Source organism: Lycorma delicatula, chromosome 8, assembly GCF_047948215.1.
Source record: "Lycorma delicatula isolate Av1 chromosome 8, ASM4794821v1, whole genome shotgun sequence".
Taxonomy (NCBI): domain Eukaryota; kingdom Metazoa; phylum Arthropoda; class Insecta; order Hemiptera; family Fulgoridae; genus Lycorma; species Lycorma delicatula.
The window spans coordinates 89,536,402-89,556,979 of NC_134462.1; the positions used below are offsets into that span (position 1 = coordinate 89,536,402).

A 20,578-nucleotide genomic window follows, 5' to 3' on the forward strand; every position below is an offset into this window, starting at 1 on the left:
ATAGGCTCTCTGAGCGGGTTGCCCAGGCGGGCGGCGTTTCGGAATGGGATTATTAGGTATCCAAAACTGATTGCCTCTTGTGTAAAAATATTTTTTTTTTGAATGATGAAAATTGATATAACGAAAGTTAAATTAGAAATTTAACTCTAACGAATCCGGATTTTCCGCTAGTGATCGGTGCATTCCGGTGTCTACTTGTTGGTTGTAGTTCATTATTTTACGAAGGAAATACAATCACATAAATAAAAAATATCTGGTGTGGACTTCCTTGTATACCTGTTAAATTACGTATACTCAGGTTTTGCTGCATTTCATTTAAACTTATTTCATTTGAAAGTGAGATACGATTCTTTAATAAAGTGGACAGTAACACAATTGCTGAAATATTATTTTTTATTAAGATCACATTCATTACATTAGTTTTTACATTAACATCAAAGAAACGACAAGAAGATGAATATGAAGGGAAAGAAAATGCTAAGAACAAGGGAAGAATAAAAAAATTAAGATAAGGTGATAAATATAAAGAGGAAGAATATGTTAAAACCAAAGAAAGAATAAAAATGTTAAGAGAAGATGATAAATATAAAAAGGAAGAAATCGTTAAGACCAAGGAAAGAATAAAAAGACTAAGGGAAGATGATGAATATAAAGAGAGACAAAATTTGAAAACTAGAGTACAGAATTATACCAAACCAAAGAGCGATTAAATGATTGACGACAAAAAACAAATAAACGAAATGATGATCAACTCCGACGTTCGAATATTGTTCGACAATATCAGAGGAGTAATGAACTAAAAGAAAATAATTTTTTCCAATTTATTAAAGATCGGGCATGTATGCCTTAGTGTATATGTTGTTATTGTAAGAGTCTATTTTTCAGTCATTCTGTAGTTAACTTTAATGTGGATAAAATTAAACAGAAATTAAAGTAGAAAATCCAAAAATAATACGATTCTAAATTATAATTTTCAATTAATATTAAATAATTAGATGTTTAACCAACTCTATTACATATGTAATAATGCCTACTAAATTGCATAAAAACAATATTTTTAAAAGTACATAAAATTTTATTTCAGTAATAACTTCTGATACTTTTTCATATTTTTTTTATTATTACTGAATTATTATTCATCGCAAAGATATTTTTTAGAATCAGAAGTTAATAATTATTAATAGATTAATATATTAAAATTAAAAAAAAAATCTAAAGAAAAGGAGATGAAGTGTGATTCGAACCTATGTGCCCTCCCTTGTCAGATCCAAATATTTCAAATTTTATTTGGCTATAACTCTGGAACCAATGAAAATAAGTACCACGAATGATATATTGTTGAAAAGCTCTCAATGAGGGCTTATTACTGCAGTAAGAAAAAGTCCAAAATTCGTATATGTTTGGATTTTGGGCTATTTTGGACACTTTTGGTTCAGTCGATTGCAATCAAAAGGAGAGGTGCACAACTAGATGTTACAACAGTCCTAAATTTAAAATTTCAACATACTAAGGCTAATCGTTTTTGAGTTATGCGAGTTTGTTACATACATATGTACGTACAAACGTCACGCCGAAACTAGTCAAAATGGATATTTATGTTGAAATCTGAAAACCGGAATTTTCGCAATCACAATACTTCCTTTACGTCGTAATGGAAGTAAAAATACATTATTTGTATATATTTTGCATGTATATCGATATTTATATAAAACAACTATACCCCTGATTACCACGAGACATGAACTAACGAATCGGGATTTTTCGCTAGTGATCGGTACATTCTGGTGCTAAACTGTGGGGGACGCACACACATACAAATGCCCTTTAGTAGGGTAGGATAGTAGAGGAGATTTTTCGGTTGAAGCAGAAACTTTAATGAAGTGAATAATTAATGAACTGTGAACTGCGAGTCTTCTCTATCACTGTGTGAGCTGATTAGAACTGAATTATTCGAATCAATCGAATAAATAATGTTACAAAAGTAATAAAATTATTACGTTAAATAAAATAATATTAAATAAATTAAAAAAATCTTTATTTAACATTAATGGGCTTCCCGTGGGGACTGCGTGTGAGGCTAGAGTAGAAAGGTATGCGAGCACCTCGTGGGAGGCTAGACCGATCAACACCATCAACCGGTAATAAACGGGGTGCCGCCAGGGTGCAATGGGGTTTTGGAATGTGCAATAGGATGCTCTTATAATACCTCTACAAAAAATCGTCCGATTTTTAAAATTCAAACGGGATATTTATTAGTAGGTTGAAGACTAACTTTTGCATGCATCAGATACGCTCGATCTAACATTATATTTTAATAATACATTTGATTTTATAATAACATATTTGACAACAACTAAAGTTGTTATTTTGGAGGATCCGTTTTGATAATGGTTCTGAAAAAAGGGTATTTGTCTGGAAATCAAGAATTTCACATGTATTGATTAAATTAAAATTTAATTGATTCTAGAATATTATTTTGTTTATATTCTGTTGTTTCTTATTTACAGTAGTATCTAATTTGATATGGTTGTATTTCATTCAAAAGTTTCGCCTTTACAATTAATCTACTCATGAAAAAAATATTGTTTATTGAAATAAAAGAACAGATACGTAATATTTCGTTTTTTCATAACCCATCTTAGGAATATTCCTTACAGCAACATTTAAATAACATTAATTACTACAATAAAATTTATGAGAGATGATAAGACATGTTTGTCTGTAAATTAATATTCATTAGGAATTTTTTTTTGTAAAAATTATGAAATGAAAAAAAGGGAATAGGATCTTCAGGAATCTTCAAGGAAGGAAAGGAATAGGATTCAGTTTTATAAATAAAAATTTACATTAATATATTAGTTATATTTAATGATCTAGGTTTCTTTATACTTGTAAAAAATAACGTTCTAAATATCCTCAAAGTCGTGTGAAAAATTATAGTATATTTATCATGCGGTAATTCACAAAGATTTCAAAACTCTTTAAAAGATTTTTCGGCATTGTATTATTATACAAATCATACTCATTTCGGGTTACGTTTTTGTGTCGCAAACGATAAAAATGTCTTTTTAACCAGCAATAAACAGTAAAGTCTCTTTTATTTTTTTGGATACTTTTTTGTTCGTATTTGGAGTGAACCGAATTGTATTTATTAGTCTACTAAACAATAAAATCATCTTTATTTGAAACTTATTACAATTTTTTATTTTAGAATGCATTTAAAAGTTTTAAAATATGGAAGAAGTGTTTTATTGTTCTTTTTTTTACAACAAATTTTTTTATTTTTATTTTTTAAAGAACTGATGTAATTTTACGACATATGTCATGCTGTTAAGCTGTTAAACGTTGTATATTATCAGCATTAATATACGATAGAAGTTCGGCTTTTTTTAAATATATATCGATTGTCTATTTTTGTCTTTTGCGTCGTAAAATAAAAATAAGGAGAAAATTTAAGCCTCTAGCTAAAGAAATTTTTTTTTTTGTATCCAAAATAAGGCAATTTTTTATATTAAAAAGAAATTCGCTCTTATGAAGGATGTTTAGTAGTTTAATATGTTTTAAAGACATCCTATTTTAACATAAAATTAAAACATTTTTTTAATTTTTTAGTTGTCTTTTTTAATAAAGATTAAAACTTTGATAGTACTCGTATTACAATTTTTTTCTTTGTTTTGCGCAAGATGATTAAAAAATTTAACGCAATTTAAATAATTCGTAATTCAGTCTAACTGTAGGACTTAAGCCCTTTAAGAATTAATAAAATTTTGAATAAATGATATTTGAAAAACATATTGACTTCAATTTTAAGAATAACATTATACAGAGTATATTCAAAGTTCTCCCGGGACTTTCAGCCTATTCCTGAAAATAATGGAAAAAGTTCATATAAACAAATGTCCTAAGATGCTTCGTTTGCGAATTACGGCTGGTGAAAGATTTCACTCGGATTTCAGCTACCACGGTGAAATGAGCTCGTACTGAAATTCTTAGGATGTTAATTAAGGGGCAGAGTTAGTGATTTCTTATTGTCTTTGACCTGAAAAATCGAATAAAATAGGTTCCAGAACCGCATTTGCAGAAGATTTTGAGAAATATGGGGTGAAAACCCCAAATTTTTTAAAAACTACAAAACGTACTTGTGGAGCTGTCGATTTGTTTCCCAAAAGTTGCAGAACTCCAACGGAATCATACCGTCTCTGGGTGTAGAAATTGAACTGGCTGTTTATGATAAGGATAAAACTTGTTTTGTTTAAGAGTCCTCCAAACCAGCGAATGCGGAATCCTGAAGACGTCGTGTACTGACGTCTTTCTTTCTTTCTTTTTCCTGTTTAGTCTCCGGTAATTACCTTTCAGATAATACTTCAGAGGATGATATATATGAGTGTAGTCTTGTCAATTCGACAATTCCTGAGATGTGTGGTTAATTGAAACCCAACCACCCAAGAACACCGGTATCCACGATCTAGTATTCAAATCCGCGTAAAAATAACTGATTTTACTAGGACTTGAACGCTGGAACTCTCGACTTTCAAATCCGCTCATTTGGGAAGACGCGTTCACCACTAGACCAAGCCGGTGGGTCGTGTACTGACGTCTGGATTGTGCTGAATTGCATCGATAATAATTTCATCAATAACAGCGTCGTGTTGGACAGATCGTTCGTAGCTGGAACGAATAATAGGTAGTGAACCTTCCGAAGATTGCTACAAGTCACGCTAATTGTTGTGGGATCTGTAACCCTGCGTTTCAGAAAACGTATTTCATATTCTATTGCAGCAGCTATAGCATTACCATTACACACACCCAGAATGAATACCATATCAGTGTTAATAATCTTATTCCTCTGTTGTGAATAAGTACGGCATTACTTAATGATAAACCGATCACGTTCAAACTAAAATTCACAGCAAACCTTCGCTGATGACAGCATAGTTCACAGAAGCTTATATACTTTTGTACCTTACAGAATGATTTAAACACTAATACAGTTGATCAGCTGTTGTTATTTTTTTGCCGACATTGAAATACAAATTTTTCAAATAATTTATTATATTTCTGTCATTAATAAAAAATAATATTATCTAAGTAATCTTTATTCATTTATTTTTATTTTACAATTTTTAAGTTCCAGTATTTTTTTAATTATTTAATAGCAATTTTTAACAGTAAGTTTTGTTTTTAAAAATTTTCACATCTCCAAGAAAGAATTTGGGTTTTGTTTACATTAAATAAGTACTTTTCTGACAAATGTAGTAATGCACTCTTTCTAAATAAAATAGAATTTCTTTATTGTTTCTTTGTTTTATTCATCTTATCTTACATTATTTTATTCCAATTTAAATTATCTATAACTTTTGTCTAAACGTTTTATACATTTGTTACCCATTTAACAAAGTTATTATACGTCAAACATAAAAAATCAGGGGGTTTTACCCAAATTTAATGGTTTTCACACCAGATTTCTCAAAAACTACTGCAGAATCTGTTCTGGGTACTTTATTAGATTTTTCAGGTCAAAACCATAAGATATTCATAACTTTGCCCCTTAATTAAGGTTCTAGAAATTTTAGTACGCTCTGTTTTCACCGGGGTAGCTGAAATCCGAGCGAAATATTTCACTAGCCATAACCCGCAAACGAAGCGTTTTAAAACATATGTTTATATGAACTTTTTCAATTATTTTTACGAGTAGAATAGGTCATGAAAGTTCCGGGAGAACTTCGTGATACACTTTCTATAAATGAGTGTTTATACAGAAACAAAAATACAGCTTGGCATCTTTTGAGGCTTCTAAGTGAAATTAGTGAATTTTTTTTGGGGGTTTGAATCTCGGTTAGTTTTTTAATTAATTTTATCATTATCATCTGATTTGGTGTATAATCTCTTATATCTTCTGTAAATAACATCGATAAAGAAAAACTTGGTTTTGGAAAGAAAAGCAACCAAATAAAATAAACATTTGATATTTTTCTTGTTAAAGAACATCTTTTTCGCTTATAAAAAAGCAAAATAATTCTTGAATATACTTAAAAAAAGTTAAATACAATATATTTAATTACATAGGAATATGTTTTTATTACATTTGTTTAAAATTAACTTACATGTTCTACGGTAAAATGTTTTTAAATATTTAATTTATGGAATTTTATTTCATTTAAGGGATTTCTTTGTATCCAACACTAAAATAACACTTTCACTTATTCACTTGCTGCTTTCAGACGCAAGTGATTAGTTTACGGCTTTCGAAATTAGAATAAGCCTCAGGTGCTCTCACGATTAAGCCTACACTCTCATTTCAAGAGTACGAGGATATAAATATCCCAATTAGGTTTCAGCCTTAATTCTTACGAAATAAAAAATAGTTACGCTACATAAAGAAAACTAGCCAACATTTACATATTTTCTAATTCAATCTATTCATTTAGTCATTTAATGACAATTTATTAAACACATAATTCACTATCCGACGGTTGGATCAAAACGATGATTGGATTTAGATTTAACTGCTTTCTTCCCCCGATATAAAATGTGAGCACAAACGAATAGTTAAATTAGTGAAATTAATAGAATTAAACTACACTGAAAAATTTTTACAATTTTTTTTTCATTATTTTAAAAGAATAATGAATGTAATATATTTTTATTACAGGGAATAGCGACCGCTAAGCTGTGTAGGTAAACTTTTAAATGTAGGCTACATTTATTCCACAAAATGATGAATATAATTCATTTATTTAATTCTACCGCACACCTGTGACGTTACAACATACCAGACGACTACGCAAAAGGCAATTAATTTTTACGGATTTGAATACTAGATGGTGGATACCGGTGTTATTTGATGGTATCTTCCTCCAGTCCATGTAAATATGTATTAAGGATTTTTCTGGACATATCCTGGGCATTTAACAACTTATGGTGGCCCTCTGCCCGGTTTCAGATGCAGAAGCGTAAGTGTACACGAAATGAAGTAGAAATGCTCTCAAGTAATTTCAGCCGACGAACCGTTTCCCTGCGTGATGGTGGCTCGGAGGTTTGTAAGACCTTAACTAAAGGATGCCCTCAGGGCAGTGTTCTGAGTCCCCTTCTTTGGATCGTAGAATTTGATTCGACGTTGCGTTTAAGGTTGCCGTGTGGTTGTCGTGTCATCGCTTATGCTAACGACGCGCTGCTACTGATTGGAGGTGATTCGCGTAACGAGGTAGAATTCCGAGCTGCTCGTGCTTGTGAGACACTCCGACTGTGGAGTCTCCAACGTAAGATGATTTTCAGCCCAGAGAACACCAGCCAATCCGGGTTCGGATGGCTGGACTCCCCATTCGGTACGTTACGACTCAAAAATACCAGGGTGTTATCCTTGATGAAAATTTTCGGTTCAAGGAACATCTACAGTGTGTAGCAAAAAAGGCCGCTGATGATTTTTATGGAATCCGTAGTCATTCATCTCGATTGGGGGTTGAATTACCGTACCATGCGTGTCCTTTACAAAGGTGTCAGTAAAGCTATTGTGCTGTTTGCTGCGCCTGTCTGGGCTCACGGCTTGGCTTTTAGGTATTGCGCGGACATTTTGCTGCGGACCCAGCGACTCCTCTTGCTGGCTGTTATAGGCGGTTACAGAACAGTCTCGAGGAAGGCAGTCTGTGTTATAGCTGGAGTCAAACCAATAGATATCTTGGCTAAAGAGTGTAAGGAACGCTACATTTCCAAGGTAAATAACCTATTGACGTCAAAATGAAAGCAGGAGATTGAAGACCGGGGCCTTGCGTCTTGGCAGATCAGGTGGAACGAATCCCCCACAGATCGCTACACGCATGGTATATTTCCTGTAGTGTCTAATTTAAGTGCGATTAGATGGGTCTCCGCCAATCGGTATATCACACAGTTTCTCTCCGGGCATGGTGCCTTTCGGGCGAGTTTGGCTAGGTTTCGTTTGGTGGATTCGAATCAAAGCCCGGATTGCGGGACTGATGATACGGTGGACCACATCCTCTACGCCTGTCCCCGATACGAGGTCGAACGTTCACGAGCTGTTAGGGAACTTGAGAGAATACATTCCTTTCTGGATCTCCGTACCAACTGGATGATCCTTGAGGAATGTTTTATAGTGGCTGGTTTTCTTCGCGTCCTTGCGATGTGTAGATCTGCAGAGGGAGTTTAATCGAGGTACTCAATCGTAGTAGGATCCAGGGTGGCTAGGTTTCCGGCTTAAGTATTGGATTGGTTGGAGGTAGGTTCATTGGCTTTGTGCCACGGTTACATTGGTATTATTTGTGATTCGCTTTGGGGCTCCCGCTTGTGGGGGTGGTCTCGCCGCCGGGGTATGGTGCCCGAGCGACCGGGAGCGTGGCTTCCTTCCGCCGGTGGCGGTCCTGATCGTGACTTAGTAATGCCACGCGAGACACCATGATTGGACAGGGTGGAGGTGCGGGGTTTGTCCCCGGCTCCTGCGCGGACCGGAATGAGGTTGCGTTCCCCTTGTTAGGTGACCTAAATTGGTCGACTTAATTGGGTGTAGGTCTGAATTTCTATGTTGCGTAAAACATAATTTTGATTGGAATGAGTGTGGCACTGATTTAACTTTAAACTCGTTCGTTTTCTGAGGCATTCACAGTCACGAACGGTGCTGTCAAATCTGGACTAGGCGCGGGGTTCGGTCAGTTAGTTTGAGGGAATCATGTTAGGTTGGATGTGAAGATGTCCGTTTGAGGCCTACGTGAAGGCGAAATTTGATTTGCATTTTACTGATGCAATTGTCTGCCGAGGCATTTACATCGGTGGCATCCCGACCGAGGCCTGGCTGATGACTTTGAGGTGTAATCAATTAGAGGGTCTAAAGACAACCTCCGGTAAAGCCCCTCAGGGCTTGTAACGGAGGGGTGGTGTGGCGACCGGTAACGTCACAAGGTGGGTGTCTTCCCCCTACGGGGTTGGGATGATCTTTGGTGGTTGGGTTTCAATTAACCACATATCTCAGGAACGGTCGACCTGAGATAGTTCAAAACCTACACTTCACTTACATTCATGCACATCATTCTCATTCATCATTTGCAGTAATACATTAGTGGTTTAGAAAAAGATAGAGAGACGACTACAGCAGTTGTACGTCAGTGCTACACTAGCGGTCCTTGTGGCGAGAGCGGGTACTAATGACACACTATACCCACTTAGCCACTAGTTTGTTTAGAGCATTTTTTGGAGTGGGAGTGCGATTTTTCAGTAATTTTGTTTTGCAAATATTATTTTTTAATTGTTAAAAAACGTGCCTAAGAAAAATAAGACCTTAAGTCGAATTCTCGAGATACTGAGGGGGGCCTTGCTCTACAGCCTCACCCCTTTGATCTTTTAAGTTGAAAACTTAACGGCATCAGTGCCCTATATATAGAAATAATCTGACCAAGTTTGGTCAAAGTCGTTCTAGTACATCTGAAGATATAATAAGGTGATTTAGAGGCCAACATCTAACACACACGTACAAACGAACATTAATATCTGGATAATTTCCATCCGGTTTTTTGGGTTCCTTAGGTGCCTAAACGTAAAGATCCGGTGAAAACCCCATATGTCTAAATTGGACCGATTACCATACATTCCCTGCTACAGCTGTAGTGCTAGGCGGGAAAGTAAAAAGTCTCGAAAATATTATTTTGCTGTAGAAGGTAATAAAATTGAATAATTAACAGCAATCTTTTTATGATTTTTTCATACATAAGTAAAAAATACTTGTAATTATGATGTACAAAATAGTTTTGATCGTCTACTTACGAAGATTTTTTTCCCATATTCTAGCTGGTATATAGTAATATTTAACAGCCCAGCAGAGAAGCAACGCGGAGGGCAGCCACCGAAGAAGAAGATGATGATCTTTACCTTTATCCACACCCCAATTAAATACTTACAATTAATTAAATCAGCAATTGCGACTCCCTCCGGAGAAGGGGGCGCATTGCTTCCTCCAAAAACTAGGGCTCCGTTGTGGCGTATTCCTGCTAGCCTGTTAAGTGCTAGCACCGAAAGGACTTCAGCGGACGGTCTGAAGGGGAATTACATCGGGAGCACCAGGCTCAAAAGCCTAGTCTCCCGCGGTCGGACTCAGTAATGGATTGAGAACGCCGGTCCAAAAACGGATAGGAACGCTAATCACAAATCCGTCCATAAATATAACAAAATTTAAAACATATAACCGACACTAAAAATAAACTCTTGAAACACGCCCGATTACAGAATCATACAGCAGCAAGGGACACTGTCCAGGCTCTGCGATTTGAAGGGAGAATTGTGATACTCCCGCCACTTTTGCGTTCCGTTCCAGTAATATTTATAATAATATCTATAGAAGGTGATCGATCGGTAGAAGATTATTTCATGACCCGACAAGACTTTATGAAATATTTTATCACATTTATTTTAACGCGTTCCATTCAATTGACATTCATAATCTAGAGAGTGGATAATTGAACTATTTCGGGAATGGATAATTAATTTTTACCTACATATTTTATTCCGATGTGTTAAGTAAATTGCAAAATTAATTAGCAGAACAATAAATTTTTAAAGGTTTCGTTAACATTATTTCTTATTTTATTAAATTGCGTGTGTATTTGAGTGTAAACCGTGCATCAGAAAAAAGCCGCTTGACGGGAAAGTCCTACAACTGTTTCGTCAGTTTTTTTATAGGAAACCACAGACTAGAAATTTGAAAAAAAAATTTGTCTAATTTTTTTCGGTGAAGGGAAAAATGGCGATCGACTTAGTAGGGAGGTTGAATTTAACATCTTAAAGTATTTAAGGACTACAGATTACTGAAATTCATGGTTTTATGTTTTTTCTCTCTTTTAAGTATAATAATTTTAATAAGTTTAAAAATACTTTTTCATTAAAAATTTTATTAGTATTCATCGCATTAAAAATAAATCATTCAAATTAAAAATGATGTAAATTAAATTTAAAATTTAGTATTTACTTTAATTATATAGATTTAGTTTCCTTAAACTGAATAACCAAGTTTTGCTGCTCTTGTAATTTATTTTGTCATTAATTTAAATTTATTTTATTTAAATTAGATATTCCCATTTTAAATTACGTGAGAACCACTGATTAAGTAATTATAAAATTAATTTTTATTTAAATAATTCCAAAACGTAGTAAACAAATTTAATAAACTAAAAAAATTAATCAAATATTGTTTATGAAAATGTTATTTATTTTTATAAAATTATTAAAACTGAATTAAAATAAATTCTGTTTCAATTTATCTTTTACTTTAATAGTGCGGAAACTTGTTTGTTCTGTAATTGCAAGATGTACATCCGTAATTCCTTTAAAACAAACAAAACAACACGAACTTATTTTCTTATTGCTTTTCATGAGTTCATCTATTACGTCATCATTAATGGACATACGAATGACTGTCGGTTATAACACTTGATATTAGTTTTTGAGTCGTATTCAAGCAAACTAGTTCTGCTCTGAAGTTCTTCCGGCTATGCATATTTTGTTATTTTATCGTTGCCAATTGTTTTCATAAACAGCCCATCAGTTAACACTAGAGAATTTTAATCGATGACCTTCATTCAGTTAACTATGGTAAGTTATAATTTTTAACTTTTCACGGTAAAATATCATATTATTATATAATTTTATTTATTACTTATATTTTTACTGTTTTATAATATTATATAGAGACTGGGATGTTTCCCCGAATTTCAAGTACTGATTCAGGACATAAAAATGAACAAAAAATTTTATTTATTTTGTTTTGTTTTCCTTCTGAACGCCATTTTGTGGTTTTCAATAAAAAAATTAATTCTCAGGAACGGGTAAACTTACTTTAATTAAATTTGGAAAATCTAAGACTAGTTCTAAAAAATAAAAAAAATTACAAACTTTTACTTCAAAAATGTTAAAATGGCGGCCATCCTAATTTTTTAATATTCAGTATCATTGTAATTATTTGTTTGATAAAATTTTTAATTATTACAAAATTTATTAAGAATTTTATATTGAACAAAGTGACACCTCATTTGTAAAATTCCGTTGACAAACAATCGAGTTATTGCAGACAATTAACCCATCTGTGCGCTTGCGCACCGTAATCCAAGCTGATAATTTTTAATAATTTACTATTATTATTTATTATTAATAATCTTTATTACATTTAGTGTAGGAAATAAAACCAGGCAAAAAATTATAAATATATATATATATAATTGTTTTGTTGAAAATGACAAAATGGCGTCCAAAAGGAAAACAAAGCAAAATAGGACCGATGTGAACTTTTTTGCTCATTTTGATGTCCTAAATCAGTAGTAGCTGAAGTTCGGGAAATACGTTGCGGAACACTCCGTCTAATAAATTAAAGTATGAAAATATCAACATAATGTGATTGAAAATTTCCTTTTACTTAAAAAAAAGTTTTCTATTTCATAAAAAATTGAACGTGTAGAATTTTATCTTGTTTGTCTTAAATTATATCATATGTATATAATTATAATAGATTATCTGTATAAACATTTCACTATTATTTTCTTAAATAAAAAATGAATGTGTTTAAACGTATATTTGTGTATGCATATGTAAATATAAATGTATATATTTGTGCATACGCTTCCAAGTACATTTATTGTTAATTAAACTGCAGCCAAAAAAAAACAAAATACATTTATGAAATAATAATAAAATCGAGTAAAAAATAAACGTTTTAAAAAGTAAAAAACCCGATGTGGATAACACATTAGTTCCTTGTACGCCTATTAAATTACATTTATACAAAATGAAAAGGACATAAAATGTTATTTCATTAAAAACTTCTGATATTTTTTTTTGTTATTGAATTATTATTCATTAAAAATTAATTACTATTAATTATATTAATATTAAAGATTTTTTTTACAATTGGAGGTTAATAATATTAATAAATCAATATTTTTAAATTAAAAAAAAAGTTTACAAAAAAAGATGAAGTTTATTCGAACCGATGTGCCTTCCCCTAAGATCCAAATATTTCATTAATTAAAATTTTATTTGCTATAACTTTGGAACCAATGAAAATAAGTACCACTTATGGTATATCGTTGAAAAGGTCTCAGTGAGGGCTTATTACTGCAGTTAAGAAAAAGTCCAAAATCCAAATCTTTTGGGATTTTGGGCTTTATTGTACACTTTTGGTTCAGTCGATTACAATCAAAAGGGGAGGTGCACAATAAGATGTTACAATAGTCCTTAATCCAAAATTGTAACATAATACGACTAATCGTTTTTGAGTTTTGCGACGCCGAAAGTAGTCAAAATGGATTCAGGGTTGGTTAAAATGGATATTTCCGTTGAAATCTGAAAACCGAATTTTTTTGCGATCACAATACTTTACTTCGTACAAGGAATTAAAAAGGATAATTTTTAAAAAATTCATATTTGTTGGAGAATGGTACCGTTTCTGAATTTCATCTGAAGGTTCCCGAGTTCGAATTTCGGTTGAGCATGGTATCTTTTTACGCACTACAAAGATTCATTGTCATTTATCATACGTAACTGCTGTTAATGGGTGGTCAGTTTATTGTAACATAATAAATAAATTGAATTAAAATTTTTGAAGTCGATACCAAGTAGTTTTCAAAAACTACCAACTCATTAATCTTTGTTTAGGGCCGACTTCAAAAAGTGTAAATTTAAATAATTGAGTCTTAATTTTTAAATTTTAGGGTGGTTTTGTTACTTTTATTTATATTTAAATATAAATTGGTACTGCGTAAAAAAAACGTTCTTAAGAAAGGTAAAAGGCAAGAAATCTGTTATTTAAAGCGTGAAATAAGGCTATCTGGAATATATACGGGCGTTCGGGTGTAATCCGGGACTATTCATTTTTAATAAATATTGATCTCACTTATGATAATAAAAAAATACTTTTATTTCTCGATGTAATCCCCAACTGGATTTATACATTTATCCCAGCGTTTTGCTAGTGCCTGGATACTTGCAATGTAGAAACATCTGTCGTTACGTCGAAACCAAGATAGGACTGCTTCACCTCATCATTGCTGTTGAAATACTGGCCTCCCAGTAACAATTTCAAGCGTCCGAAGAGGTGAAAATCGCTGGGAGCGAAGTCCAGACTGTACGTGTGGCAATAACTCCCAGCTAAGATCTTGTAGCGTTCATGTCGTGAGGTGCGCTGTAAGCAGTCGTGCATTGTACTGCAGAAACAGAACGCCTTTAGTGATCGTACCAGGCCATTTTTTCTTGAGTACATTGTGCATATCTTGAAGGACTTTGCAGTAGTATTCACTGTTAATATTAACTTCGCGGGGTTTTCAGGTCAGATTTTATTTAAAACACATAAATTTTGTCAAAAATTACAGTCTGACTTAGTTTTATTGAAGGCTCAGGAATCTGGGCGAAATCTTTCACTAGCCGACATTCGCTAACGAAACGTTTCTGAACCTAAGTTTTTTATGAACTTTCTTCTTTATTTTCACCAATATAACATGACCTAAACGTTTGTTACATTCTTCATGCATTTTTCTGTGTTTATTAGTTAGTACTATGAAATGTATTTATAAAAAATAAAAATAAAATATTTCATTCATTTTTCCTTGTTTATTTATTTCTATTGGAGATTTATAATTCATTTGAATGATTCCATCATCAAACAATTCTGAGAATGAGCAAGGTTTTTCCTTAAGGAAAACTGAGAGGCTAACTTCAGGTAGATAATTAGTATCTGATAAACAACCTTTTTACAGCATCAATTTAAGATGTCTACATGTTATTGTGTCTAATAATGTGCTACTTCTATCCTAGATAAAGATATTTTTTCCCCGAAGAATTGCGATAAAAATGGATGCTGATTTCCTGAGGTACTCTTTTGGTTAGGATTTTTTGTCTCGTTTCGCGTTCTCTATGATAAAATTGTTTCTTTAATATCAACATACATCAACACTTTTCCTCTATCCTTGATCCTTTTCCTCAATTGTGACAAGGAAAAGATTCGTAATCCATGTTAAATGGGTTCTGTTTAAGTTAATACATCCCTGCGATTTGTTGAAGGAGGCTCTGCCTAGAGACCTGTTCAGAGAAACTGTTTTCTATCGGCTACAAAAAAGTTCAATTAAGGACCGAGGTGCTTGTAGGGTAATTCGGTAACATAAAAGGTACTGAAAAATAATTCTTTATTTATTTACGAGCAGATTATTAGTGCATCTCATTACAGATAACCTGTTAAAGTGATAGTATCCCACTATTATAGGAAAGTTAAACTTCTATTACCAAAAGAGAAAATTAATCCCACAAAATTTATTATTTATATTACGTATTTCATTTTTTGTATTTTAAGATAATTTGTTAAGAAGTCTGTAAAGCGTCTAATCACAGATAAAAACATATTTACGCGTAGAAGGGTTTGTAACTTCTGTTCAAAATCTTCAAAATTGTTTTATATCGAAGTTTTTGTGAATTTTATGGATTTTTATTTACCCTATTAATTTAAATTTATATTATTTATTTATTTTTTTGTAAAGAGCGGATTAAGCAGCTTTTAAGAATTTCAATTTATAGCTAAAATTTCGAGATTATTTCATTTTTACTAGATTATTTTTCCTATGTATGGAAACGTATAGGATACTGTAGTTATATAGTTCATTCGACTACTATCTTTACAATTGCAAACATATCAGGGCTGAACAGTCCTTAAACAAGACAGTTTATTTATCCCCAACAACAAAAATTTAATTACGTTTTTAAATTTTAAAAAATTTAAATTTTGTTTTTAATCTATTTAGCTGTAATTCATTAACTCCAAAAACCGTGAGCTTCATAATTTTTTTTTTTGATAATCTTATGGTGGTAGAAATTTTTTTTTTTTATCTTTTTTATATCCCCTCCCCTGAGCCGGACCACAGTTAAGTATAACGCATCCAAGGAATGTCCTTTAACTCTAATGGGCCTTCCCGCCCACCAGCAGAACATCCGGCAAGGCAGGTCGGCCCGCCGGTTGGCTCTTTTATTTTATGCCTGCCTCTAACCCGCAGCGAGGAGACTCCAGATCCAGAAATGCCGTAACTTTCATCCCCACTCCAGGGACCGGGTCTCGGTCTTTTGAGCGCCTTATGCCTCAAATAGGACGTCCCCAAGGGAATCCCCCACCGGGATTTTCGTCTTGATTCCCCGCTAAAAGACGTCAGGACCAGATGATTGTCGTCTCAGCAGAAAGCGTCACATTTCGCACATTGAGTCCCCAACTGATCATCGGAGCCAGCACACCAGAGTATACCGGCCCTCACAGCTGGGGCTGTCCAACATCTCCCGTTAGAAACCCCTCCTTCGGTCCTCATCATCTTTGACGAAGCGCCGTCCGAGAAAAGAGGCTAAACACATCCTAGCAAGCTGCAGATGCGATGATATAAGTTAGCAGGGACGCAGATGACAAGCCAGTAATCTCCGCTGAGCCTTTGTAGAAATTTTTAACTTAATTTATATTGTATTAGTTAATATTTTTATTACATTTTTTTATTCTTGTCACCAATTTGGGTTTAAATAACAAAGAAAAAAGAAAAATTAATTTGACTTATTTTTTCGTATGTCAGCCCTTCGACAATTTAGTTTTATCATATGTGAGATATTTATTCATAAAACTGAGAAAATTCTTTTTAATAGTAGACGTTTAACATATTTATTTGAAGTAAAATGTAGTTAGTAACATGGATACACAAACAATACTAGTATAAGAATTCGTAAAATAATTACAAAAATAATGAAGTAATTATATAAATATGTATAGATGTACGTTTACTTGTTTCTAATTACTTGTATACAAAAGGATTGTCAATCCATATTTTCAGAAAATTATAATTTTTTTAACAAGATTTTTAGTTAAATCACCAGCACGCAGTACTTGAGCTGATCATTGAAATAAGATAATTTTAAATTAAAGTAGCTAAATAAAATTTTTTTTCTCTATAACTAATTCCTATGATTTACATTACTATTTTATACAACCACGAGTATAAAGCTTAATTACTTATGCAGTTATTTTATTCTTGCTTTGTTTGGATTCTAATCAACTATGCTCACTGCTTTTATATAAATAATAATTTTATTATTACTATCATAAAAACGATATGATATAAAAATCTCTCACACTTCTATAAAGATTTAAAAAATCCCTTTCGGACGCCGAAAGGCGGAAGTAGATTTCACCGTTGCTAAGAAGGGGATAAAAAATATTTCCACCTTAAAGTTAAGAAAAACTTCAAATTTACACAATACGACAATGGTTGCACGTGAAAAAAGTTTCACATGCTTAGCATACGACAAGTCCCATCTTACAATTTCAGCAAAAGTTTGGTCCTCTCTTGCCGTAAGAGTTGGTCTTATCAAAAATTGTTTCAGACAAAAGTTTTAGTTAATGTTTACAGAACTAACGACTATTTTAAACCTATTCGATACTGTGCCTATTAAGGGAGGTAAGATGTTTTTTGTCTTCGAAACCCCATTTTTTTTACCCCTTGGGCCAATGGTTGGTGATATCAAAAAACTTTTATTAGATAAGTTTTAATTCCTATTATTCAAAGAATAATAGGAATTTTAAACAAATTCGATACTTTACTCAATAAGAAAATTACAGTGATAATTTGTTTTTCGGAGAAACCACCCCATTTCCACCCGCATGGTCGGTCCAATTTTGGTCGTTAACAAACTCGATCGAAATTTTGGGACGAGTTATTTTTAAGCAACAATTTCAAAGTGATTGACACCAAATTACGATAGTTATCGTGTCCACAAGAAAGTGAAATATATATATATATGTCACTTTCTTTCTATATATATATATATATATATGCACAGATAACATTTTGAGCTGACGGTGGTTTTGGGGTCTGGGGGGTGTGAAACGCGAAGATGTCGAAATTTTTCGGAAGTCGAATCATGGTACCCATTACAATTAAATAATTTAATTTCATTTTATGCTTCTTTTCCCAAGGGGTTTTCTGATATTAAACGGGAATTATGAAGTCAGATGCTTTCTTGACACTAACCTTGTTATAATGTGGTGTCGCAAAATTTATTGTTTCAAAAATGCTTAGCCTAAACGTATTTCGAATCCGGTATTTTCCGGACGAAAAAGAATAAAGATGCTATTATTATAGTAAAGATGTCGTTATTGTACCAAAATATAAGTAAATAATAAACCCACCGGGTTGGTCTAGTGGTGAACGCGTCTTCCGAAATCAGTCGAGAGTTCCAGCGTTCAAGTCCTAGTAAAGGCAGTTACTTTTATATGGATTTGAATACTAGTTCGTGGATACCGGTGTTCTTTGGTGGTTGGGTTTCAATTAACCACACATCTCAGGAATGGTCGAATTGAGAATGTACAAGACTACACTTCATTCACACTCATACATACATCCTCATTCATCCTCTGAAGAATTATCTAAACGGTAGTTTACCGGAGGCTAAACAGGAAAAATAAAATAAAAAAAAAAATAAAATCTGTAATACAAAAAAATCTTTACAATTCAAATCATGCAGAAAGAATATTATGAATTTTACGATTTTCAATTTAAAATATTAGTTAGAATTCATCTGCTTCTCGCATCGATACAGAGTAAATAAATTTTCCTACGTTTAAAAAATTTTTATGTCTAAAAATTGTTTTTATTTTTGATTAAAGATGATAAAATTGTTTTTCGTTCTAACTTATGGTTGGAAAGATTGATTTGCTTTAATATTATTTTTAGAAATTATAAAAGTTAGGAAGCTGTAAAGAAAGGGATTAGCCAAATTTCTTATTTCGTATCAATAACATTATCAGATTCTTATATTGTTTATATTACTAGAGTATTAATGTTACCTCAGCTGTAAAATAAATAAAAATTAAAAATCATAACTTTTTTCAATTATTTCTAAAAACATTAGAAATCGTTTTGAAGAAGGTCTTTTTCACTTCTATTATTGAGCAGTAAAGTGAAGTTACGTCAGCAACTTACAATAGGCTGTTTATGTTATTGTTTGGAAAATTCGGAAGTTAAAGTAATCAATTTATATAAACGTTTTCTACTTGTAAACAACCTGAATCTATCCATTATATAGGCTGCTATGACCAAATAACCTACTTCATTTGTCGTAATCATACGGTTGTATAATTTTAATTCTGTTGTTATCGATGTGTGTCATTTCTTTTGTTTTTAAAATAAACACAATTAAATACGATTTGATTTCTGTACTACTTTTTTTCGAGAACACACTTACTCTTTCAAAATTATATTTTAATCATTCCTGGAGGCTGATATTATTTTCTAATGTTATTCCAAAAATAACTATGAGAAAGTCAAAAACTTCTTTCGTAAAGTAGAAATAGATGTAGTTTATATCTTTCCGATAATTAAATAAAATTAACACTAAAACAAAAAATATACACAATACATACTCGCTTTATAAGCAGACCAAGCAAAAAATAAAAGGTTAACTTACAAAATAGTAAGTAGTATATAGCGCCCCCGCAGCTATATACGTATATTAGTTTTATCGTTTTAAGTTGCGTACAAAGATTATGTATAATTATTATTTTATACTTCTAAATTCAATCATAAATAATAGACTAATATATAAATGATGCAAATTTACTAGAGCAAGTAAAACGCAAAAAAAAAACAGTTGAATTTCAGTAGGGGACCGATCAACTTACTTTACGATTACTTACGATATAACTTACTTACGATATAGCATACAATTTTCTTGTTTGTTTTATAGTCGTATATAATACAATGATTTCTAATACGTAAATTTTAAATAAAAGCTTAAAATATTATGTAAATATAAATTTCTTGAATATAAAACCAATTAAATTTATCTTTTATCTAATTTTCATTTTATTGTACTCGTATAATTACAACCTGCAAATATTTTATTTATTAGAGCATATTTTTAGTTACTAATCTTTGTTGTAATAGTATTTATTAAAATCGTGCTTAAAGTATTGTTTATTATGATGTCCGTACATTTATTAAGAATTACAAAAAGGAATGTTGTTTGGGTAGTTTACAAGTTGTGATGTAATCCAAGTAAATGTGATGCATAAGAAGAGGAAACTTCTATTAGTATTATGTACAATTATATATATATGTATATACATCATTTACATCCTTGAGGGTCATATTACAAGTCAAGGAGAGCCAGTGTCATCGTGTGGCCCACCTGGGTACCTGCCAATACTTAAGCTTTTTTTTGTAGTTTTGTTTTTTCCATACTGCATTATAGATATTTTATTTTAATACTCGATTTAAAATATTTTCGTGTATGTTAATGCATATTAATATTTTGTACTAAGTTATTATCAATGTTTTAATTTCTAATATTTCGTTGTGGTTTTTTTTTTAATATCAGTTGAATAAATAATTTATCATTATCTCTTAAATTTCTGTGAAGATTTTAATTCATTTTTTCAAATGAAAAACCATTCATTTAGGTAATAAATTTTAGCAAAAACCCACCGGGTTGGTCTAATGGTAAACTCGTCGTCGTAAATCAGCTGATTTCAAGTCGAAGTTTTCAGGTTCAAATACTAATAGGTAGTTACTTTTATTCG

The 20,578-nt window shown here is 32.1% G+C and overlaps 1 protein-coding gene across 2 annotated transcripts in view; it reads left to right on the forward strand.

Moving 5' to 3' along the window:
• Nucleotides 1-20,578, forward strand: part of LOC142329450 (sodium-dependent nutrient amino acid transporter 1-like) — a 460,990-nt gene that overhangs the window by 41,322 nt on the left and 399,090 nt on the right. The window contains exon 1 of one of the 2 annotated variants that reach the window (XM_075374094.1): nt 11,426-11,586. The exons of the other annotated variant lie outside the window; for it this stretch is intronic. Coding sequence (XP_075230209.1) covers nt 11,563-11,586 — 24 coding nt within the window. The 5' untranslated portion in view covers nt 11,426-11,562. Of the gene's footprint in view, nt 1-11,425; nt 11,587-20,578 lie in introns of those variants that run through there. 2 annotated transcript variants of the gene reach the window in all.